Genomic DNA, 24,881 nt, shown 5'->3' with positions numbered 1-24,881 from the left:
GACCACTGCGGGGCTCGGCAGCCTCCCTGTGCGCCCAGTCACTTGTCATGAGTGACTCCATTTTGAGGCGTTTCGGGCCACGAAGCAGGACCGTGGGCCGCACTCCCGGTCCGCGCGTGGAAGCGGGGTGGCGGTGGCGGAGCTCCCCGCCACGGAGAACCCCGAACCGGAGAAGTGTGGCCTGGGTTTTGGTGTAGGAGCCCCTGGCGCTGAAAGGCTGTTCCCAGGCGCGGCTCGCCAAGGAGCGGAAGCCGGGGAGGGAGCCCGAGCGCGGCGGGGAGAGACCCGTCCCCGCCTGGCGTTGCCCGGCCCGAGGGATAGCGGCGCCCCCGGGACCCTCCCCGGCGTGGCCCCAGCTCGCCCCGGGACCGCGGGCCAGGCCGGGCGGGAGCGCGGGGACGTACACGGGGCCCCGCCCGCGCTGCTCCTCCCTCCCGGCCGGCCGGGTGCGGGCGGCGGTGGCCCCAGTCTCCGCACGGCTGAGGCGCGCCCGGCCGCTCCCACGGCCTCGCCTCCGCCCTCCGGTCCCTCCGCCTCCGGGACCGCCTGGGACCCTGGCCCCCGCCGGGCAGGACGCCGCCAGCGCTGCAGGCGCAGCCCGGAGGCCGCGCGGGTGAGTCGGTGCGCAGCCCCAGCGGCCCCAGAGCAGCGGGTGCGGGGAGGGCGAGCGGACCGCAGTCGGCTCCGTTCCCACCTTGCGCGCAGCCGGGAAACCAGCAGGCCCAGCCTCTAGGGAGGCGGGCAGGGGAGCTGGGGGCCGCCCCCACGTTCTCGCGGGCACCTGTCCCTAGGCCGGGGTCCGCTGGCTCGGAGCACTGACCCTCCGCGGACCTAGGGGGACGGGGGCAGCGGTCACATTCGCCCAGGAAGGGCAGCCATGGGTAAACTCCACTCCAGAGCATGGTCTGGGCCCAGGTTGAGGCCTGGGGTTGAATCCGCTTGTGCTAGCGGCGGGTGTTCTCAGGGAGGCCCATAACCGCACTGGGTCTTAGTCCTCCCAGGCATGAAACAGGAACAGGGCGAGCAGCAGAAACTGCGCGACGCTGCAAAGCGCTGAGCCCGAAGCCGAGAAGAATCTCGGCTCCCGGCCTTGGGGGCTGCACCACGGGCCAGGCCAGCACTCCCAGGATGAGAGGATGGCCTCCTGGCCCAGGGGTGGCGTGGGGGCGCGGACAAGGCAAGGCGACCCTGCCAGGAAGCACCCAGCGCTCCGGTTGGTGGTCAGGGGGCCTTTGCCTGGGACTCACAGTGTGGCCGGGAAAATTCTGTAATGAGGACATTTCTCATCATTCCTTCTCAAAAGTCATTCGTCAGCCCCAGACACCTTTGCCTAGGAAAACTGGGAACCACTTTCAAAATCCTTAACACCCCCATCTCTTGCTACAGAGCGGAGTCCCCACTTTGCAGAGGCGCACTGCAAGGTCGTGGATTGTTAAATGGTGCGCCCTCCTTGATGAAGATGCTTTGCTCTCTTTCACTCTCTTTATGTGTGTTTAATGTTGTGTGTTGCGTTCTCTGTGAAGCAAAGGAGAAACACCGGCCCTTTCAGGCAACTGGAGGAAGAAGGCGGCCAGCATCAGATCTTCCCATGCTTGAAGGTGGAGCACCCTGCAGGGCTTACTGCAGCCCTCAGGGTCAAAGTGAGGATGCAATGCAGCACCAAAAGGCAAATGTACTCTGGAAAGCCACTCTCACCTTGTACCCCTGGAGTAGACCCCGAGGACTGGAGGACTGGAACAAGATCTTAGCCCTGAGGGCGGGAGAAGCAGCCTTTGATGGTTGCACAGGGGCCCGGCTTTTCCCGAAGTCTTAAAGCCTGCTCCAAATGCCAGATTCAGAGAAAGGGGCCGAACCTTGGGCCCGCCGCCCTCTCCCGTAAGCCGTGACCCAGCAGCTTTGTTAGGAAGTTTATATATGAAGGTAGGGACCTTTCTTGGAATGAGCCACACGCAGTGGCTCTGCCATTCCGGACGGTGCTCGTTCACCGCTGTCCCTGGAGCAGACACGGTTCTGCGCACACAGCTGGGCGCCGGAGAAACATGAGGCACCAAAAGCGGGCCCAGGCCCTCGGACTCAGCGAGCTGGACACGTGTCCCCATCACCCGCGGCTGGCAGGAGCAGTGTTTCTACTCCCTCCCCTCCCCTCCCCTCCTCTCCTCCCGCCACAGATGTGCTGTCTTTCCTGGCCTCCCCCCGCGCCCAGCACAGTGGTTTCTGTTTGGCTGTTCCCCTGTCTCCGAGATGGTCTCTCCCTGCTGCTTGCCCTACACATTCTCCCACACACGCCCGCGGGATGCCCCTGTTGGCGTGGTTGTCAACCTTCGCTCCTGTTTCCCCACAGTCTAGGACTCGGCCTTGTCCCTTCATTCTAAAGCCTTCCACTTACGAGCCCTCCCGAGGACCGACCCCCAGGAGGCTGCTGGAGATGCAAGATTTGGACCCGCGCCTGACCGGCACCCTGATAGATCCCTCTGAATGAATGAATGGATGAATGAATGAATGAGCAGGCTGCATCCTGATTAGGTTAAGGTGAGTCATTGCCACGCTTGGCGTTGGCTCCGCCCCCTGGGATAAAAGGCGAGAGGCAGCCACATGGAAAGCTCCTCCAGTGGGGTCTCAGACTGGAGAGCCTCCAGCGGGCCGGTGTCGTTCCCTAGAGCTTCCACGTTTGTTATTGTTATGGTCGATGCCCCAGTATGTTGCCACCTTCTCCGGAAGACCTCCTGCTCTGACCTTGACAGATAGGCCGTAGTGGGCCCGCCCAGGCTGGACTCGAGGGCCTGAGATGAATCTCAAAGGGATTCCATGCCTGGGAGACCTCAGCCAAGCAGGGCAGGGAAATAATCAGACAACTGTCAATGCTTGGCGCCTGCAGAGTTTTGCATAGGGTCCTTCAGAGGGAGGGTTAGGGAGGGCTTCTTGGGGGTTAGGGCAGTTAAGCAAAATGGATAAAGAAAGCAACCACTTACGTCTGCGTATTTTCTTCATTTCATCTTCACAGCAGCCCTGAGATAGGTACTGGTTTACAGCTGAGGTATGAACTGGGGTTCACAGAGATTGAGTGCTTTCACCATGAACAAGTGACAGAGCAAGGACTTGAACCGGATTACTTGATGCCACTGCCGGTCTTAACCTCCATGTTATTAGCATATTAAGCAAGTGAAACCATGTGAGCCAAGAAACTGGGGTGAGGAACAGCACAGAATAGAGAAGGCTGCAGAAAGGCGTGATGTCTCTGGAGCACCGAATGCTACTCACAGACACATGAGTGGAGGTGGGAAGGGGACACTGGAAGCTGTGGAGGGCCTTGTCAGCCACAGTAAGGAATGTGGACCTGGTCCTGGGGGTGGTGAGGGGATGGCCCTCCACCCAGTAGTTTCTCACAGGGGAGTGATTCAACCTCTCTCTGCGGCAGTCGGGAGGAAGGATGCAGTGAGAGGGAAAGTGTAGAGGCGAGTGGCGGTACAGTCTACTCCAGGTCACGCTTCTTAACATCTCCCTCATTATTCATACACGAAAATGACTGCTGTCGTATGACACACTGGTTAACAAAGGAGGGGGCTGTTCGCAGATGGAAACAACAAACCCAGGGGCTCCAGCCATCTGAAGATTCTGCACAGCCAGCCACCCTAAGGCTGAGAAATCCCAGGCACACGTATACCAGTCACAGCATACCTGGACTCAGATAATGACAGTGGAGAATGAGGAACAAGAACTGGGTTCAAGGAATAATTAGCAAGCAACGTTTGCATTACATAGCGAAGGGACAATGGAGGAGGGAGATAGTCCATGGGATTCTGGACTAAATTGGGCAAATGGTATGACTGGTTAGGCTTTGTGTCCCCGCCCCAATCTCATCTTGAATTGTAATCCCCAAGCGTTGTGGGAGAGACCTGGTGGCAGGGGATCAGATCACGGGGCGGTTTCCCCCATGCTGTTCTCATGATAGTGAGGGAGTTCTCCTGAGATCTGATGGTTACATAAGCATCCGTCGTTTCCTCCACTCACACTCTCTCCTGCCACCTTGTGAAGAAGGTGCCTGCTTCCCCTCCACTATGACTGTCAGTTTCCTGAAACCTCCCCAGCAATGTAGAATGGGAGTCAATTAAACCTCTTTATTTAGAAATCACCCAGTCTTGGGCGGATCTTTAGAGCAATGTGAGAAGGGATTAACGCAGTAAATTGGTACCAGGAGTTTGGGACACTAATACATGGTAGTTCCCTCATTGCTGCAGGGAGCATGGGGACAGGGCTTGTTCCAGGGAAGGTGATGAGTTCTGTTGGGCTGCCCTGTGTTTGAAGTAGGTACAGAAGCCTAACAGGCAGTGGAGCAGGGCACTGGAGTCAAGCAGACTGGGTCCAACTTCCAGCTTCACCAACTTATTAGTTCCATTACCTTTTGCAAAAAGCCTGTTCATTTGTCTGTATGACAGGGATAAGAATAGGTTTATAGAGGCTGAGATGGGAGGATTGCTAAAGCCTGGGAAGCAGAGGTTGCAGTGAGCTGAGATCACAGCACTGCACTCCAGCCTGGGTGATAGAGTGAGACCTTGTCTTAAAAAAAAAAAAAAAAAAGATAGGGTTATAGACTTATTGTGATACTTAAATAAGATAAGGTACAGGCCGGGCGCGGTGGCTCACGCCTGTAATCCCAGCACTTTGGGAGGCCGAGGCGGGCGGATCACAAGGTCAGGAGATCGAGACCACGGTGAAACCCCATTTCTACTAAAAATACAAAAAAATTAGCCGGGCGCGGTGGCGGGCGCCTGTAGTCCCAGCTACTCAGGAGGCTGAGGCAGGAGAATGGCGTGAACCCGGGAGGCGGAGCTTGCAGTGAGCCGAGATTGCGCCACTGCACTCCAGCCTGGGCGACAGAGCGAGACTCTGTCTCAAAAAAAAAAAAAAATAATAAGATAAGTTACAGAGCCTGGAAGGTAATATGTATCTAATAAATGGCAGTGCTAGGCTGGGTGCGATGGCTCACGCCTGTAATCCCAGCACCTTGGGAGGCCAAGGCAGGCAGATCATGAGGTAGGAGTTTGAGACCAGCCTGGCCAAAATGGTGAAACCCCATCTCTACTCAAAATACAAAAATTATCCAGGCATGGTGGCACATGCCTGTAGTCCCAGCTACTCAGGAGGCTGAGGCAGAAGAATTGCTTGAACCTGGGAAACAAATGTTGCAGCGAGCCGAGATTGTGCCACTGCACCTAGCCTGGGCAATAAGCAAGACTCCATCTCAAAAAAATTTAAAAATGGTAGTGCTGTTATTATTGTTATACTATCCCTTATTATTATCAGTAAATCTGAAGCTCAGAAAAGAAGCAATTTCAGAAGGAATCAAGTAGAAATGGAAACCATGAGAATAAATGAGATAATCCAAAAAGAGTATACATGGAGGACATTGAAGACCAGGAGCACTGACATTTAAGGGGTGGACACAGGAAAAGGAGTCTAAGAACAAATGGCCAGAGGAGGAGGAAAGCTGTGAGAGCCCGTGGAAGCCACGTGTAGCAGCCACACAGATGATCCTCTGCCTCCTTCCTCCTTCCTGACGGAACCTGTTGTCAGGTAAGCTCCCACAGTCCCAGCTCCAAGCCAGGAGGTGAGTCTTCATCAGTAATCTCATTTCCCTTGCCAGTGACTGGTTTGGGAACGTGTACTTGATGCAGTTCTGTTAGCACTTGATAGAAAGTCTGCTGGGGAACTTCTGGAAAAGATTTCCTTGATCTTAAAAAGAAATGCAGGTGCAAATCAAAACCACAATGAGATACCACTTCACACCCACTGAGATGGCTGGAATCCAAAAGTCAAATAACAAGTGTTGGTCAGAACCGTCACACATTTCTGGTGGGAATGTAAAATGATACAGCCACTTTGGAAAACAACCTGAAAGTTTCCCCCAAGTGATTAAACATAGAGTTACCACAGGATACAGGGACTTTACTCCTAGATATATACCAAGAGAAATGAAGACATATGTCCACGAATAAACTTGTGCACAAAAGTGTATAGTAACACTGTTTACAATATAGCCAAAACATGAAACAACTCAGAGGTTCATCAGTAGATGAATGGACACACAAAATGTGGTATATCCACACAATGGGATAGCACTTGGCCATAAAAAGTAAGGACGTACCGATACCTGCTACAACACGGATGAACCATGAAAACATTCTGCTAAGTGAAAGAAGCCAGCCACAAAGGCCTACAGACTGAAGGGGGCCTGCCCCTCCACACCTGTGCGTATTTATCACAAGGTGGAGACAAGAGACTGAGAAAAGAAATAAGACAGAGACAAAGTATAGAGGAAGAAAAGTGGGCCCAGGGGACCGGCGCTCAGCAAGTGAGGACCTGCACCGGCACTGGTCTCTGAGTTCCCTCATTCTTTATTGATCACTAGCTCTACTATCTCGGCGAGGGGGATGTGGCAGGTGTATAGGGTAACGGTGGGGAGAGAGCAGGAAAACATGTGAACCAAAGACTCTCTGTCATAAATAAGTTTTAAGGAAAGGTGCTGTGCCCAGATGTGCACGTAGGCTAGGTTGATGTTTAACTTTACGTAAACATCTTAGTGCAGTAAAGAGCAGTATTGCCACCAGCATGTCTCATCTCCAGCCATAGGGCGGTTTTCTCCTAACAGTAAATAGAATGTACAATTGGGTTTTACACCAAGACATTCCATTCCCAGGGATGAGCAGGAGACAGATGCTTTCCTCTTATCTCAACTGTAAAGAGGCCTTCCTCTTGCACTAATCCTCCTCAGCACAGACCCTTTATGGGTGTAGGGCTGGGGGACTGTAAAGTCTTTCCCTTCCCACAAGGCCATATCTCAGGCTATCTCAGTTGGGGGAAACCTGGACAATGCCCAGGCTTTCTTGGGCAGAGCTCCCTGTGCCTTTCCGCAGTGCATTGTGTCCCTGGTATATCGAGAATGGAGAATGGTGACGACTTGTACCAAGCATACTGCCTGCAGACACGTTTTTAACAAAGCACATCCTGCACAGCCCTAAATCCATTAAACCTGAGTCAATCCAGCACATGTTTCTGTGAGCACAGGGTTGGGGTTACGGTTACAGATTAACAGTGTTTCAAAGCTGAATAATTTTTCTTTTTTTTTTTTTTTTTTTTGAGACAGAGTCTCGCTCTGTCGCCCAGGCTGGAGTACAGTGGCCGGATCTCAGCTCACTGCAAGCTCCGCCTCCCGGGTTCACGCCATTCTCCTGCCTCAGCCTCCCCAGTAGCTGGGACTACAGGCGCCCGCCACCTCGCCCGGCTAGTTTTTTGTATTTTTTAGTAGAGACGGGGTTTCACCGTGTCAGCCAGGATGGTCTCGATCTCCTGACCTCGTGATCCGCCCGCCTCGGCCTCCCAAAGTGCTGGGATTACAGGCTTGAGCCACCGCACCCGGCCAATGAATAATTTTTCTTAGTACAGATCAAAATGCAGTTTCTTATGTCTTCCTTTTTCTACGTAGACACAGTAACAGTCTGATCTCTCTTTCTTTTCCCTACACAGAGCTTATGATTTCATTCATATGGAAGTTCAGATAGGGAACTCTATAGAGACAGAAAGTAGATTAGTGGTTTCCAGAGCCTGGGGTGGTGGACGAGGATGGGAGGTGATAAATAAAGGCTATGGGGTTCTTCTTGAGTGATGAAAATTTCTAGAATTGATTGTGGTGATGGTTGCACCTGCCTATGAATATGCTAAAAACCACTGAATTGTACACTTTAAATGAGTTGCATGGTGTATTAATTATATTTCAATAAACCTGTTTTAAAAAGAGACAGCCTCAAAAATACAGACACTTCTCAGTGTTGGCATGTCTGGATGGGATGGCTGGAACTGAGGATTATGTCCACACAGAGAGAAAGGCAGCATCAAGGCTGACCTGAGAAGCGGCAAGGGACTCTGGCAGTACCAAGCCTGGCTGCTTTTTTATGTGACATGATGAATTGTTTCCTGCTTTTTCTTTTAAGAGATGGGGGTCTTGCTATGTTGCCAGGCTGACCTTCAACTCCTGGGGTCAAGCAATCCTCCTGCCTCTGCCCCCTAAGTAGCCGGGACTACAGGGATGCACCACCACGCCTGGCAACATGATGAATTGTTGAAGCCAGCTTGCACTGTTTTTGTTGTTGTTGTTTGCAAACAACTAAATGTTTTATGCAAAAAGGAGTTAATATAGGGAATTAGCTGCTTACAAAACCTTTGGAAGTGCTGAGTGATCAAGCTGTAGGCTGAATCCCCAGGAATGACTCCCAGAACACTGCAAAACTGACCAGCGGGGCTACTGCTTCTGTCCCCTATCAGGAAAGGGGGGACTCAGGAGACCAACACTGGAACTATTACATTCAAGAACACAGCACTTTATTTATGACTCAGGGTTGGAAAGCCATTGCCAAAGCACCACAGCCGCCTGTCAACAGTACCCAACGAAGCCGGTGAGTAAACATGGAATACTACTTCAGAAACTGTATCCATCTCCTATACCTTACTTGCTAGAAGAAAACAGTCAAAGCAGCAGGACGATGGTATTTATTTAACTTCCACCTTCCAGATGTCTCTCATTTAATGACCAACTTCTTTACTCTTTATTCCTACTTCCGTCTCAGGTCTTGTATCTGGAACCATTATTCCTTCTGCCTGATATATATTCTTTATAATTTTCTGAAGGTCTGCCTCCCACAGTGCTGGGATTACAGGCGTGAGCCACCGCGCCCGGCCTAACAGTGTTTTCTTGAGTGATAGGAACTGCATGTAATTTCTGTTTTCCCCTTTTGGCTTATTGCACTTTTTACTTTTTCTACAACAATCTTGTATTATGTTTATGACTAGAAAAAAAAAATAAAGGTTGTTAAACAGGACACAAGTGGAAAGTTGTCCTTGAATTATAAAAAGAATAAAGTGCTGAAAATAACTCAAATGCTGGATAAAATAGTATGTAAGCCTAATAAAACGTAAGTAATACTTGGGCATGAAGACAGGGACTTAGAGAGGTATGCAAAGTGCAGGAGCCAGATTTGGACTTGAGGACACATATAAAACTGTGAATTTGAGAGCCTCCTTGGCTTCCGCATTATGCAAACCACTGGCCACTTCAGGCCCCTACATTGCTTGCCATTTGACAGCAGGGACCCCTTCCACTATTCCTATCTCCTTTTAGGGTGTGTTACTGTACTGTAAAGGCTGGGAAACAAAAAACTATTTTGGTAGATACCCTCAAAGTTGGGTTATGCAAATTAGGTTTTCAGAACTTGGTAGCTTCTCGGGACTAGCAGGACGGAAGATAAAGCCTACTGTCCGCCAAGAGGGAAGCCTAACAGGAGACTCCCCTGAAACTGTGACTCCAGAGGGCCATGTTCCAACATAAGAGTGGCCTAAGAAATAAATTTGGCCAGGCACGGTGGCTCACGCCTCAGGAGTTCGAGGTGGCTCAGGAGTTCGAGACCAGCCTGGCCAACATGGTGAAACCCTGTCTCTACTAAAAATACAAAATTAGCCAGGCGTGGTGGTAGGTGCCTGTAATCCCAGCTACTCGGGAGGCTGAGGCAGGAGAATTGCTTGAACCCGGGAGGCAGAGGTTGCAGTGAGCCAAGATCACGCCGCTGCACTCTAGCCTGGGCGACAGAGCAAGACTCTGTCTCGGGAAAAAAAAAAAAAAAAAAAAAGAAAGAAAAAAATTATTCCATCCCTATGGGACTGAAAGGAAAACTGCCCTTGTTGGATCCTGATGCTAATCAAATTGAGCTGGGGGTGAGGTATCTCCTTTCAGAATTTGTAATCATGAGCCTGCCCTCATGAATTTACATGACCAGGCACTGTCCCCCTTCCTAAAAGATAAGCAAACACACACACACACACACACACACACACACACACACCTGGAGCCAAAAATTTGATTAGAAATGGTCCTAGGCTTGTAATGCTCCCACAGTTACCTGAGAGAAGCAAGTGTAAATCCTTTCAAGTGGAACTCAGAAATTTGCCTTCATCCCTGACCTCAAAGAATTCCCACAGTAATATTCCAAAGAAAATGAGCAGCCCCGGCCGGGCGCGGTGGCTCAAGCCTGTAATCCCAGCACTTTGGGAGGCCGAGACGGGCGGATCACGAGGTCAGGAAATCGAGACCATCCTGGCTAACACGGTGAAACCCCGTCTCTACTAAAAAAAATACAAAAAACTAGCCGGGCGACGTGGTGGGCACCTGTAGTCCCAGCTACTCGGGAGGCTGAGGCAGGAGAATGGCGTAAAAAACCCGGGAGGCGGAGGTTGCAGTGAGCTGAGATCCGGCCACTGCACTCCAGCCTGGGCGACAGAGCCAGACTCCCTCTCAAAAAAAAAAAAAAAAAAAAAAGAAAATGAGCAGCCCCTAAATAAAATAATTCACTAAATATACAAATAAACAGGGCACTATGGGTGAGATCCAGTAGAAACAAGACAGCGGATTCAGACCCAGACTTTAGATGCTGGAGTTATCAAACCTAGTATATCCAACAAGTATGTTTGATATCATTTAATAAATAAAAGAGTCTTGAAAATATCACAAAAGAGCAAGCAGATGTGGAAAAACACAACTTGTAGAAATGAAAAATATAACAACTGAAATTTAAAACTCAAGAGACAGGTTTAACATCTAGATACAGCTGAAATTATTAGAGACATGGAAGATAGAACAGAACTTACCCGACATATAGCCAAGAGAGCTAAAGATATGGAAAATATGAAATAGAACTTAAAGAGACATGGAAGATAGACTGAGAAGGTCTATGATATGGTTTGGCTGTGTCTTCACTCAAATCTCATCTTGAATTACAGCTCCCATAATTCCCATGTGTTGTGGGAGGGACCTGGTGGAGGTTGATTGAATTATGATGGTGGTTTCCCTCCTACTGTTCTCATGGTAGTGAATACGTCTCACAAGATCTGATGGTTTTATAAGGAGAAACCCCCTTTGCTTGCTTCTCATTCGTTTGCTTCTCATTTGCTTTTTGCCTGCTGCCATGTAAGATGTGCCTTTGCCTTCCACCATGATTGTGAGGCCTCCCCAGCCACGTGGAACTGTGAGTCCATTAAACCTCTTTTTCTTTATAAATTGCCCAGTTTCGGGTGTGTCTTTATCAGCAGCATACAGTCTAATGGACTACTTTCTATAAATGACAAAGGGTCCTAATCCACAGGTTTGAGAAGCCAAAAAATTTTCAACTGTAATAAATAAAAAGAAATGTGCACCCAGAATCATCATAGTGAAGACACACAACATAGTATGCTAACTACTAAAATATTAGATAATATATGGCATTTTATAGCATATTGGAAACTGAGTATATGTAACTTCCAAACTTTTAGAGGGAAAAGAGAAGAAAAATTATTCCAAAAGAAGGCAAGAAAGGACAAAAAAAAATTTAAAAAAACAAGAAAAGTGAACACAAAATAAGATGGTAGAAATAAATGTATCAATAATAACACTAAATTGGCCAGGTGCAGTGGTTCACATCTGTAATTCTAGCATTTTGGGAGGCCGAGGTGGGCAGATCATCTGAGGTCAGGAGTTCGAGACCAGCATGGCCAACATGGCAAAACCCTGTCTCTCCTAAAAATACAAAAATTAGGCAGCCATGGTGGCAGGCGCCTGTAGTCCCAGCTACTCGGGAGGCTGAGGCAGGAGAATCTCTTGAACCCAGGAGGCAGAGGTTGCAGTGAGCCAAGATCACGCCACTGCACTCCAGCCTGGGCAACACAGCGAGACTATCTGGAAAAAATAATAAAAATAACAGAAAGAAACGAAAAGGGTGGGAAATGATGTACCAGGTAAATACTAAATTTCCAAAAAGTGTGTATAGCAAATTAATATCAGGCAAAATACATTTTAGGACAAAACAGAACTAGAGATTAAAAGATAACTATATAATGATAAGATATTCAATTTTCCAATAAGGCATAACAATGATAAACTTCTACAAATATAATAATATAGCTTCACAAATGAACTAAAATTGACAGAATTAAAGGATATGGGGTTCTTCTTGAGTGATGAAAATTTCTAAAATTGACTGTGGTGATGGTTGCACCTGCCTACGAATATACCAAAAACCACTGAATTGTATACTTTAAATGAGTTGCATGGTGTATTAATTATATTTCAATAAACCTGTTTTAAAAAGAGACAGCCTCAAAAATACAGACACTTCTCAGTGTTGGCATGTCTGGATGGGATGGCTGGAACAGAGGATTATGTCCACACAGAGAGAAAGGCAGCATCAAGGCTGACCTGAGAAGCGGCAAGGGACTCTGGCAGTACCAAGCCTGGCTGCTTTTTTATGGACATGATGAATTGTTTCCTGCTTTTTCTTTTAAGAGATGGGGGTCTCGCTGTGTTGCCAGGCTGACCTTCAACTCCTGGGGTCAAGCAATCCTCCTGCCTCTGCCTCCCAAGTAGCCGGGACTACAGGGATGCACCACCACGCCTGGCAACATGATGAATTGTTGAAGCCAGCTTGCACTGTTTTTGTTGTTGTTGTTTGCAAACAACTAAATGTTTTATGCAAAAAGGAGTTAATATAGGGAATTAGCTGCTTACAAAACCTTTGGAAGTGCTGAGTGATCAAGCTGTAGGCTGAATCCCCAGGAATGACTCCTAGAACACTGCAAAACTGACCAGCGGAGCTACTGCTTCTGTCCCCTGTCAGGAAAGTGGGTAGGAGCTGGTGATCAGGATGGGACGGCAAGACCCAGATTTGTTGGGTACCCTAGTCCTTCTTGCAAATGTCACATTGGGCAAATGTCATATTTAGACCCTGTATAAGTCAGGGTTCTCCAGAGAAACAGAAATAATAGGGAATTGGCTGTATCATTTACTATGAAAATTGGGTCATGCAATTATGGGGGCTGGTGAAGTCCCACAGTCTGACACCTGCAAGCTGGAGAACCAGGAAAGCTGGTGATTTAATTCAGTCTGGGTTGGGAGCCTTAGAAACAGAGGAGCCTGCAGTGTAACTCCCAGGCCTAGTCTGACTGCCCGAGAACCTGATTCGGGGAGGTGGGCTGTGGGGCACTGGTGTGAGACACAGAGTCTGAAGGCCCACGAACCAGGAGCACTGTTGTCTGAGGGCAGGAGAAGACAGCTAACCCGGCTGAAGAGAGCGCAGATTCACCCGTCCTCCACGTGTTTGTTTTATTCAGACCCTCAGTGGGTTGGATCATGCCCACCCACGCTGGTGCAGCTGATCTTCTTCACGTAGTCTGTCAATTCAAAGGTTAATCTCAGCCGGGCGCAGTGGCTCACGCCTGTAATCCCAGGACTTTGGGAGGCCAAAGTGGGCGGATCATGAGGTCAGGAGTTCGAGACCAGCCTGACCAACATGGTGAAACCCCATCTCTACTAAAAATACAAAAATTAGCCGGGGGTGGTGGCACGTGCCTATAATCCCAGGTCCTCAGGAGGCTGAGGCAGAGAATCACTTGGACCCAGGAGGTGGAAGTTGCAGTGAGCCACTGTACTCCAGCCTGGGTGACAGAGCAAGACTTCATCTCAAAACAAACAAACAAACCAAAAAAGACAAACAAAGGCTAATCTCTTCCTGAAATACCCTTCTAGACACTGCTAGAAATAATGTTCTAGCAGCTATCTGGGTATCTCTTAGCCCAGTCAAATGGACACATAAAATTAACCATCAGACTCCTTAGCAAATATGGTCAGCAAGTAACCGAGTTACTCACCAGAGGCCTCCGTTCCCATCTGTAAAACAGGGATACCGAGACCCACTGCCCCAGGCTGTGGAAAGGATTCAATGAAATATGCATGTCAAGTGCCTGGCAGTCAGTGGGCATTTAGTATAAAGTAGCTATTATTATTACTGACATTTTTATTAAATGATAGATCCATTTTGAGTTTGTTCAGACAGTTGGATATATTGTAATTTACATCGTGATAACCAACAAGTGTTTTCCTCAACAGATGCGGATCTGTGGATCCAGCGTGGCATCTGTAGCAGCTGGGACATCATTCCAGGTTTTGGGCCCGGTGTGTTGGCAACAACTGGATCTGAAGATGGCAGTCAGGGTGCTTTGGGGTGGCCTCGGCCTGCTCCGAGTGCTGTGGTGTCTCCTTCCGCAGACGGGCTATGTGCACCCAGATGAGTTCTTCCAGTCACCTGAGGTGATGGCAGGTAAAACTCCACATGTGTGCCTGAGACAAGTTGCAGCAGAGTCTGGTTGGGAAGCTGACGGGAGACTTTGCCGGGAGGGAGTTGCATGTCTGTGCAGATGAGTAGTAAATTCACAAGCAGAGCAGCAGCCTGTCTCTCTGGGCTAAGAACTTGGACGTGGGGACTTCATATCTCCTTCCCGAGTGGTGACACTGACCATCTGGGTGATGCTAAGAAACCACCAGTCTCTTTAACGTATGCCTGCTTGGACAAACCATACAGGTTATTGAGAATGAGAGAGAATGAGAGCTGTGTTGTTGGTGAGAATGAGAGCTGTGTTGTTGGTGAGAATGAGAGCTGTGTTGTTGGTGAGAACGAGAGCTGTGTTGTTGGTGAGAATGAGAGCTGTGTTGTTGGTGAGAATGAGAGCTGTGTTGGTGGAAATGAGAGCTGTGTTGGTGGGAATGAGAGCTGTGTTGTTGGTGAGAATGAGAGCTGTGTTGTTGGTGAGAATGAGAGCTGTGTTGTTGGTGGGAATGAGAGCTGTGTTGGTGAGAATGAGAGCTGTGTTGTTGGTGAGAATGAGAGCTGTGTTGTTGGTGAGAATGAGAGCTGTGTTGGTGGAAATGAGAGCTGTGTTGGTGGGAATGAGAGCTGTGTTGTTGGTGAGAATGAGAGCTGTGTTGTTGGTGAGAATGAGAGCTGTGTTGTTGGTGGGAATGAGAGCTGTGTTGGTGAGAATGAGAGCTGTGTTGTTGGTGAGAATGAGAGCTGTGTTGTTGGTGAGAATGAGAGCTGTGTTGTTGGTGAGAATGAGAGCTGTGTTGTTGGTGAGAATGAGAGCTGTGTTGGTGAGAATGAGAGCTGTGTTGTTGGTGAGAATGAGAGCTGTGTTGTTGGTGAGAATGAGAGCTGTGTTGGTGAGAATGAGAGCTGTGTTGTTGGTGAGAATGAGAGATGTGTTGTTGGTGAGAATGAGAGCTGTGTTGTTGGTGAGAATGAGAGCTGTGTTGTTGGTGAGAATGAGAGCTGTGTTGGTGAGAATGAGAGCTGTGTTGTTGGTGAGAATGAGAGCTGTGTTGTTGGTGAGAATGAGAGCTGTGTTGTTGGTGAGAATGAGAGCTGTGTTGTTGGTGAGAATGAGAGCTGTGTTGGTGAGAATGAGAGCTGTGTTGTTGGTGAGAATGAGAGCTGTGTTGTTGGTGAGAATGAGAGCTGTGTCAGTGAGAATGAGAGCTGTGTTGTTGGTGAGAATGAGAGCTGTGTTATTGGTGAGAATGAGAGCTGTGTTGTTGGTGGGAATGCGAACTGTGTTGTTGGTGAGAATGAGAGCTGTGTTGGTGAGAATGAGAGCTGTGTTGGTGAGAATGAGAGCTGTGTTGTTGGTGAGAATGAGAGCTGTGTTGGTGAGAATGAGAGCTGTGTTGTTGGTGAGAATGAGAGCTGTGTTGTTGGTGAGAATGAGAGCTGTGTTGGTGAGAATGAGAGCTGTGTTGTTGGTGAGAATGAGAGCTGTGTTGTTGGTGAGAATGAGAGCTGTGTTGTTGGTGAGAATGAGAGCTGTGTTGTTGGTGAGAATGAGAGCTGTGTTGGTGAGAATGAGAGCTGTGTTGTTGGTGAGAATGAGAGCTGTGTTGTTGGTGAGAATGAGAGCTGTGTCGGTGAGAATGAGAGCTGTGTTGTTGGTGAGAATGAGAGCTGTGTTATTGGTGAGAATGAGAGCTGTGTTGTTGGTGGGAATGCGAACTGTGTTGTTGGTGAGAATGAGAGCTGTGTTGGTGAGAATGAGAGCTGTGTTGGTGAGAATGAGAGCTGTGTTGTTGGTGAGAATGAGAGCTGTGTTGGTGAGAATGAGAGCTGTGTTGTTGGTGAGAATGAGAGCTGTGTTGTTGGTGAGAATGAGAGCTGTGTTGGTGAGAATGAGAGCTGTGTTGTTGGTGAGAATGAGAGCTGTGTTATTGGTGAGAATGAGAGCTGTGTTGGTGGGAATGAGAGCTGTGTTGTTGGTGAGAATGAGAGCTGTGTTGGTGAGAATGAGAGCTGTGTTGTTGGTGAGAATGAGAGCTGTGTTGGTGGGAATGAGAGCTGTGTTGTTGGTGGGAATGAGAGCTGTGTTGGTGAGAATGAGAGCTGTGTTGGTGAGAATGAGAGCTGTGTTGTTGGTGAGAATGAGAGCTGTGTTGTTGGTGAGAATGAGAGCTGTGTTGGTGAGAATGAGAGCTGTGGTGTTGGTGAGAATGAGAGCTGTGTTGGTGAGAATGAGAGCTGTGTTGTTGGTGGCAATGAGAGCTGTGTTGGTGAGAATGAGAGCTGTGTTGTTGGTGAGAATGAGAGCTGTGTTGGTGAGAATGAGAGTTGTGTTGGTGGGAATGAGAGCTGTGTTGGTGAGAATGAGAGCTGTGTTGGTGAGAATGACAGCTGTGTTGTTGGTGAGAATGAGAGCTGTGTTGTTGGTGGGAATGAGAGCTGTGTTGGTGGGAATGAGAGCTGTGTTGGTGAGAATGAGAGCTGTGTTGTTGGTGAGAATGAGAGCTGTGTTGTTGGTGAGAATGAGAGCTGTGTTGGTGAGAATGAGAGCTGTGGTGTTGGTGAGAATGAGAGCTGTGTTGGTGAGAATGAGAGCTGTGTTGTTGGTGGCAATGAGAGCTGTGTTGGTGAGAATGAGAGCTGTGTTGTTGGTGAGAATGAGAGCTGTGTTGGTGAGAATGAGAGTTGTGTTGGTGGGAATGAGAGCTGTGTTGGTGAGAATGAGAGCTGTGTTGGTGAGAATGAGAGCTGTGTTGTTGGTGAGAATGAGAGCTGTGTTGTTGGTGGGAATGAGAGCTGTGTTGGTGGGAATGAGAGCTGTGTTGGTGAGAATGAGAGCTGTGTTGTTGGTGGGAATGAGAGCTGTGTTGGTGAGAATGAGAGCTGTGTTGGTGAGAATGAGAGCTGTGTTGTTGGTGAGAATGAGAGCTGTGTTGTTGGTGAGAATGAGAGCTGTGTCAGTGAGAATGAGAGCTGTGTTGTTGGTGAGAATGAGAGCTGTGTTATTGGTGAGAATGAGAGCTGTGTTGTTGGTGGGAATGCGAACTGTGTTGTTGGTGAGAATGAGAGCTGTGTTGGTGAGAATGAGAGCTGTGTTGGTGAGAATGAGAGCTGTGTTGTTGGTGAGAATGAGAGCTGTGTTGGTGAGAATGAGAGCTGTGTTGTTGGTGAGAATGAGAGCTGTGTTGTTGGTGAGAATGAGAGCTGTGTTGTTGGTGAGAATGAGAGCTGTGTTGGTGAGAATGAGAGCTGTGTTGTTGGTGAGAATGAGAGCTGTGTTGTTGGTGAGAATGAGAGCTGTGTTGTTGGTGAGAATGAGAGCTGTGTTGGTGAGAATGAGAGCTGTGTTGTTGGTGAGAATGAGAGCTGTGTTGTTGGTGAGAATGAGAGCTGTGTCGGTGAGAATGAGAGCTGTGTTGTTGGTGAGAATGAGAGCTGTGTTATTGGTGAGAATGAGAGCTGTGTTGTTGGTGGGAATGCGAACTGTGTTGTTGGTGAGAATGAGAGCTGTGTTGGTGAGAATGAGAGCTGTGTTGGTGAGAATGAGAGCTGTGTTGTTGGTGAGAATGAGAGCTGTGTTGGTGAGAATGAGAGCTGTGTTGTTGGTGAGAATGAGAGCTGTGTTGTTGGTGAGAATGAGAGCTGTGTCAGTGAGAATGAGAGCTGTGTTGTTGGTGAGAATGAGAGCTGTGTTATTGGTGAGAATGAGAGCTGTGTTGGTGGGAATGAGAGCTGTGTTGTTGGTGAGAATGAGAGCTGTGTTGGTGAGAATGAGAGCTGTGTTGTTGGTGAGAATGAGAGCTGTGTTGGTGGGAATGAGAGCTGTGTTGTTGGTGGGAATGAGAGCTGTGTTGGTGAGAATGAGAGCTGTGTTGGTGAGAATGAGAGCTGTGTTGTTGGTGAGAATGAGAGCTGTGTTGTTGGTGAGAATGAGAGCTGTGTTGGTGAGAATGAGAGCTGTGGTGTTGGTGAGAATGAGAGCTGTGTTGGTGAGAATGAGAGCTGTGTTGTTGGTGGCAATGAGAGCTGTGTTGGTGAGAATGAGAGCTGTGTTGTTGGTGAGAATGAGAGCTGTGTTGGTGAGAATGAGAGTTGTGTTGGTGGGAATGAGAGCTGTGTTGGTGAGAATGAGAGCTGTGTTGGTGAGAATGAGAGCTGTGTTGTTGGTGAGAATGAGAGCTGTGTTGTTGGTGGGAATGAGAGCTGTGTTGGTGGGAATGAGAGCTGTGTTGGTGAGAATGAGAGCTGTGTTGTTGGTGGGAATGAGAGCTGTGTTGGTGAGAATGAGAGCTGTGTTGGTGGGAATGAGAGCTGTGTCGGTGAGAATGAGAGCTGTGTCGTTGGTGAGAATGAGAGCTGTGTTGTTGGTGAGAATGAGAGCTGTGTTGGTGGGAATGAGAGCCGTGTTGGTAAGAATGAGAGCTGTGGTGTTGGTGAGAATGAGAGCTGTGTTGGTGAGAATGAGAGCTGTGTTGTTGGTGAGAATGAGAGCTGTGTTGGTGAGAATGAGAGCTGTGTTGTTGGTGAGAATGAGAGCTGTGTTGGTGGGAATGAGAGCCGTGTTGGTGAGAATGAGAGCTGTGGTGTTGGTGAGAATGAGAGCTGTGTTGGTGAGAATGAGAGCTGTGTTGTTGGTGAGAATGAGAGCTGTGTTGGTGAGAATGAGAGCTGTGGTGTTGGTGGGAATGAGAGCTGTGTTGTTGATGAGAATGAGAGCTGTGTTGGTGGGAATGAGAGCTGTGTTGGTGAGAATGAGAGCTGTGTTGGTGGGAATGAGAGCTGTGTTGGTGAGAATGAGAGCTGTGTTGTTGGTGGGAATGAGAGCTGTGTTGGTGGGAATGAGAGCTATGTTGTTGGTGGGAATGAGAGCTGTGTTGTTGGTGAGAATGAGAGCTGTGTTGTTGGTGAGAATGAGAGCTGTGTTGGTGAGAATGAGAGCTGTGTTGTTGGTGAGAATGAGAGCTGTGTTGTTGGTGAGAATGAGAGCTGTGTTGTTGGTGAGAATGAGAGCTGTGTTGTTGGTGAGAATGAGAGCTGTGTTGGTGAGAATGAGAGCTGTGTTGTTGGTGAGAATGAGAGCTGTGTTGTTGGTGAGAATGAGAGCTGTGTTGTTGGTGAGAATGAGAGCTGTGTTGTTGGTGAGAATGAGAGCTGTGTTGGTGAGAATGAGAGCTGTGTTGTTGGTGAGAATGAGAGCTGTGTTGTTGGTGAGAATGAGAGCTGTGTCAGTGAGAATGAGAGCTGTGTTGTTGGTGAGAATGAGAGCTGTGTTATTGGTGAGAATGAGAGCTGTGTTGTTGGTGGGAATGCGAACTGTGTTGTTGGTGAGAATGAGAGCTGTGTTGGTGAGAATGAGAGCTGTGTTGGTGAGAATGAGAGCTGTGTTGTTGGTGAGAATGAGAGCTGTGTTGGTGAGAATGAGAGCTGTGTTGTTGGTGAGAATGAGAGCTGTGTTGTTGGTGAGAATGAGAGCTGTGTTGGTGAGAATGAGAGCTGTGTTGTTGGTGAGAATGAGAGCTGTGTTGTTGGTGAGAATGAGAGCTGTGTTGTTGGTGAGAATGAGAGCTGTGTTGTTGGTGAGAATGAGAGCTGTGTTGGTGAGAATGAGAGCTGTGTTGTTGGTGAGAATGAGAGCTGTGTTGTTGGTGAGAATGAGAGCTGTGTCGGTGAGAATGAGAGCTGTGTTGTTGGTGAGAATGAGAGCTGTGTTATTGGTGAGAATGAGAGCTGTGTTGTTGGTGGGAATGCGAACTGTGTTGTTGGTGAGAATGAGAGCTGTGTTGGTGAGAATGAGAGCTGTGTTGGTGAGAATGAGAGCTGTGTTGTTGGTGAGAATGAGAGCTGTGTTGGTGAGAATGAGAGCTGTGTTGTTGGTGAGAATGAGAGCTGTGTTGTTGGTGAGAATGAGAGCTGTGTCAGTGAGAATGAGAGCTGTGTTGTTGGTGAGAATGAGAGCTGTGTTATTGGTGAGAATGAGAGCTGTGTTGGTGGGAATGAGAGCTGTGTTGTTGGTGAGAATGAGAGCTGTGTTGGTGAGAATGAGAGCTGTGTTGTTGGTGAGAATGAGAGCTGTGTTGGTGGGAATGAGAGCTGTGTTGTTGGTGGGAATGAGAGCTGTGTTGGTGAGAATGAGAGCTGTGTTGGTGAGAATGAGAGCTGTGTTGTTGGTGAGAATGAGAGCTGTGTTGTTGGTGAGAATGAGAGCTGTGTTGGTGAGAATGAGAGCTGTGGTGTTGGTGAGAATGAGAGCTGTGTTGGTGAGAATGAGAGCTGTGTTGTTGGTGGCAATGAGAGCTGTGTTGGTGAGAATGAGAGCTGTGTTGTTGGTGAGAATGAGAGCTGTGTTGGTGAGAATGAGAGTTGTGTTGGTGGGAATGAGAGCTGTGTTGGTGAGAATGAGAGCTGTGTTGGTGAGAATGAGAGCTGTGTTGTTGGTGAGAATGAGAGCTGTGTTGTTGGTGGGAATGAGAGCTGTGTTGGTGGGAATGAGAGCTGTGTTGGTGAGAATGAGAGCTGTGTTGTTGGTGAGAATGAGAGCTGTGTTGTTGGTGAGAATGAGAGCTGTGTTGGTGAGAATGAGAGCTGTGGTGTTGGTGAGAATGAGAGCTGTGTTGGTGAGAATGAGAGCTGTGTTGTTGGTGGCAATGAGAGCTGTGTTGGTGAGAATGAGAGCTGTGTTGTTGGTGAGAATGAGAGCTGTGTTGGTGAGAATGAGAGTTGTGTTGGTGGGAATGAGAGCTGTGTTGGTGAGAATGAGAGCTGTGTTGGTGAGAATGAGAGCTGTGTTGTTGGTGAGAATGAGAGCTGTGTTGTTGGTGGGAATGAGAGCTGTGTTGGTGGGAATGAGAGCTGTGTTGGTGAGAATGAGAGCTGTGTTGTTGGTGGGAATGAGAGCTGTGTTGGTGAGAATGAGAGCTGTGTTGGTGAGAATGAGAGCTGTGTTGTTGGTGAGAATGAGAGCTGTGTTGTTGGTGAGAATGAGAGCTGTGTCAGTGAGAATGAGAGCTGTGTTGTTGGTGAGAATGAGAGCTGTGTTATTGGTGAGAATGAGAGCTGTGTTGTTGGTGGGAATGCGAACTGTGTTGTTGGTGAGAATGAGAGCTGTGTTGGTGAGAATGAGAGCTGTGTTGGTGAGAATGAGAGCTGTGTTGTTGGTGAGAATGAGAGCTGTGTTGGTGAGAATGAGAGCTGTGTTGTTGGTGAGAATGAGAGCTGTGTTGTTGGTGAAAATGAGAGCTGTGTTGGTGAGAATGAGAGCTGTGTTGTTGGTGAGAATGAGAGCTGTGTTGTTGGTGAGAATGAGAGCTGTGTTGTTGGTGAGAATGAGAGCTGTGTTGGTGAGAATGAGAGCTGTGTTGTTGGTGAGAATGAGAGCTGTGTTGTTGGTGAGAATGAGAGCTGTGTCGGTGAGAATGAGAGCTGTGTTGTTGGTGAGAATGAGAGCTGTGTTATTGGTGAGAATGAGAGCTGTGTTGTTGGTGGGAATGCGAACTGTGTTGTTGGTGAGAATGAGAGCTGTGTTGGTGAGAATGAGAGCTGTGTTGGTGAGAATGAGAGCTGTGTTGTTGGTGAGAATGAGAGCTGTGTTGGTGAGAATGAGAGCTGTGTTGTTGGTGAGAATGAGAGCTGTGTTGTTGGTGAGAATGAGAGCTGTGTCAGTGAGAATGAGAGCTGTGTTGTTGGTGAGAATGAGAGCTGTGTTATTGGTGAGAATGAGAGCTGTGTTGGTGGGAATGAGAGCTGTGTTGTTGGTGAGAATGAGAGCTGTGTTGGTGAGAATGAGAGCTGTGTTGTTGGTGAGAATGAGAGCTGTGTTGGTGGGAATGAGAGCTGTGTTGTTGGTGGGAATGAGAGCTGTGTTGGTGAGAATGAGAGCTGTGTTGGTGAGAATGAGAGCTGTGTTGTTGGTGAGAATGAGAGCTGTGTTGTTGGTGAGAATGAGAGCTGTGTTGGTGAGAATGAGAGCTGTGGTGTTGGTGAGAATGAGAGCTGTGTTGGTGAGAATGAGAGCTGTGTTGTTGGTGGCAATGAGAGCTGTGTTGGTGAGAATGAGAGCTGTGTTGTTGGTGAGAATGAGAGCTGTGTTGGTGAGAATGAGAGTTGTGTTGGTGGGAATGAGAGCTGTGTTGGTGAGAATGAGAGCTGTGTTGGTGAGAATGAGAGCTGTGTTGTTGGTGAGAATGAGAGCTGTGTTGTTGGTGGGAATGAGAGCTGTGTTGGTGGGAATGAGAGCTGTGTTGGTGAGAATGAGAGCTGTGTTGTTGGTGGGAATGAGAGCTGTGTTGGTGACAATGAGAGCTGTGTTGGTGGGAATGAGAGCTGTGTCGGTGAGAATGAGAGCTGTGTCGTTGGTGAGAATGAGAGCTGTGTCGTTGGTGAGAATGAGAGCTGTGTTGGTGGGAATGAGAGCCGTGTTGGTAAGAATGAGAGCTGTGGTGTTGGTGAGAATGAGAGCTGTGTTGGTGAGAATGAGAGCTGTGTTGTTGGTGAGAATGAGAGCTGTGTTGGTGAGAATGAGAGCTGTGTTGTTGGTGAGAATGAGAGCTGTGTTGGTGGGAATGAGAGCCGTGTTGGTGAGAATGAGAGCTGTGGTGTTGGTGAGAATGAGAGCTGTGTTGGTGAGAATGAGAGCTGTGTTGTTGGTGAGAATGAGAGCTGTGTTGGTGAGAATGAGAGCTGTGGTGTTGGTGGGAATGAGAGCTGTGTTGTTGATGAGAATGAGAGCTGTGTTGGTGGGAATGAGAGCTGTGTTGGTGAGAATGAGAGCTGTGTTGGTGGGAATGAGAGCTGTGTTGGTGAGAATGAGAGCTGTGTTGTTGGTGGGAATGAGAGCTGTGTTGGTGGGAATGAGAGCTATGTTGTTGGTGGGAATGAGAGCTGTGTTGTTGGTGAGAATGAGAGCTGTGTTGTTGGTGAGAATGAGAGCTGTGTTGGTGAGAATGAGAGCTGTGTTGTTGGTGAGAATGAGAGCTGTGTTGGTGGGAATGAGAGCTGTGTTGGTGAGAATGAGAGCTGTGTTGTTGGTGAGAATGAGAGCTGTGTTGTTGGTGAGAATGAGAGCTGTGTTGGTGAGAATGAGAGCTGTGTTGTTGGTGAGAATGAGAGCTGTGTTGTTGGTGAGAATGAGAGCTGTGTCAGTGAGAATGAGAGCTGTGTTGTTGGTGAGAATGAGAGCTGTGTTGGTGGGAATGAGAGCTGTGTTGGTGAGAATGAGAGCTGTGTTGTTGGTGGGAATGAGAGCTGTGTTGGTGGGAATGAGAGCTATGTTGTTGGTGGGAATGAGAGCTGTGTTGTTGGTGAGAATGAGAGCTGTGTTGTTGGTGAGAATGAGAGCTGTGTTGGTGAGAATGAGAGCTGTGTTGTTGGTGAGAATGAGAGCTGTGTTGGTGGGAATGAGAGCTGTGTTGGTGAGAATGAGAGCTGTGTTGTTGGTGAGAATGAGAGCTGTGTTGTTGGTGAGAATGAGAGCTGTGTTGGTGAGAATGAGAGCTGTGTTGTTGGTGAGAATGAGAGCTGTGTTGTTGGTGAGAATGAGAGCTGTGTCAGTGAGAATGAGAGCTGTGTTGTTGGTGAGAATGAGAGCTGTGTTATTGGTGAGAATGAGAGCTGTGTTGGTGGGAATGAGAGCTGTGTTGTTGGTGAGAATGAGAGCTGTGTTGGTGAGAATGAGAGCTGTGTTGTTGGTGAGAATGAGAGCTGTGTTGGTGGGAATGAGAGCTGTGTTGTTGGTGGGAATGAGAGCTGTGTTGGTGAGAATGAGAGCTGTGTTGGTGAGAATGAGAGCTGTGTTGTTGGTGAGAATGAGAGCTGTGTTGTTGGTGAGAATGAGAGCTGTGTTGGTGAGAATGAGAGCTGTGGTGTTGGTGAGAATGAGAGCTGTGTTGGTGAGAATGAGAGCTGTGTTGTTGGTGGCAATGAGAGCTGTGTTGGTGAGAATGAGAGCTGTGTTGTTGGTGAGAATGAGAGCTGTGTTGGTGAGAATGAGAGTTGTGTTGGTGGGAATGAGAGCTGTGTTGGTGAGAATGAGAGCTGTGTTGGTGAGAATGAGAGCTGTGTTGTTGGTGAGAATGAGAGCTGTGTTGTTGGTGGGAATGAGAGCTGTGTTGGTGGGAATGAGAGCTGTGTTGGTGAGAATGAGAGCTGTGTTGTTGGTGGGAATGAGAGCTGTGTTGGTGAGAATGAGAGCTGTGTTGGTGGGAATGAGAGCTGTGTCGGTGAGAATGAGAGCTGTGTCGTTGGTGAGAATGAGAGCTGTGTTGTTGGTGAGAATGAGAGCTGTGTTGGTGGGAATGAGAGCCGTGTTGGTAAGAATGAGAGCTGTGGTGTTGGTGAGAATGAGAGCTGTGTTGGTGAGAATGAGAGCTGTGTTGTTGGTGAGAATGAGAGCTGTGTTGGTGAGAATGAGAGCTGTGTTGTTGGTGAGAATGAGAGCTGTGTTGGTGAGAATGAGAGCTGTGGTGTTGGTTGGAATGAGAGCTGTGTTGGTGAGAATGAGAGCTGTGGTGTTGGTGAGAATGAGAGCTGTGTTGTTGGTGAGAATGAGAGCTGTGTTGGTGGGAATGAGAGCCGTGTTGGTGAGAATGAGAGCTGTGGTGTTGGTGAGAATGAGAGCTGTGTTGGTGAGAATGAGAGCTGTGTTGTTGGTGAGAATGAGAGCTGTGTTGGTGAGAATGAGAGCTGTGGTGTTGGTGGGAATGAGAGCTG

General features: G+C 48.6%; 1 protein-coding gene across 11 annotated transcripts in view; it reads left to right on the top strand.

Moving 5' to 3' along the window:
- The first annotated feature begins 466 nt into the window (after window positions 1-466).
- The window catches only part of PIGZ (phosphatidylinositol glycan anchor biosynthesis class Z), a 35,411-nt gene continuing 10,996 nt past the window's right edge, over window positions 467-24,881 (top strand). For 2 of the 11 annotated variants that reach the window (XM_074030710.1, XM_074030712.1), the window contains exons 1-3: window positions 467-613; window positions 2,342-2,529; window positions 13,961-14,171. In XM_074030710.1, coding sequence (XP_073886811.1) covers window positions 13,961-14,171 — 211 coding nt within the window. In that variant the 5' untranslated portion in view covers window positions 467-613; window positions 2,342-2,529. Of the gene's footprint in view, window positions 614-1,523; window positions 2,530-3,001; window positions 3,156-5,463; window positions 5,572-7,988; window positions 8,448-11,013; window positions 11,067-13,960; window positions 14,172-24,881 lie in introns of those variants that run through there. The other 9 variants (XM_074030707.1, XM_074030708.1, XM_074030705.1 and 6 more) reach the window with 9 other exon arrangements.

This window comes from Macaca fascicularis, chromosome 2, assembly GCF_037993035.2.
Source record: "Macaca fascicularis isolate 582-1 chromosome 2, T2T-MFA8v1.1".
NCBI lineage: Eukaryota > Metazoa > Chordata > Mammalia > Primates > Cercopithecidae > Macaca > Macaca fascicularis.
The sequence above is the reverse complement of the archived record's forward strand: the minus strand, read 5'-3'. Positions and strand labels throughout refer to the sequence as shown.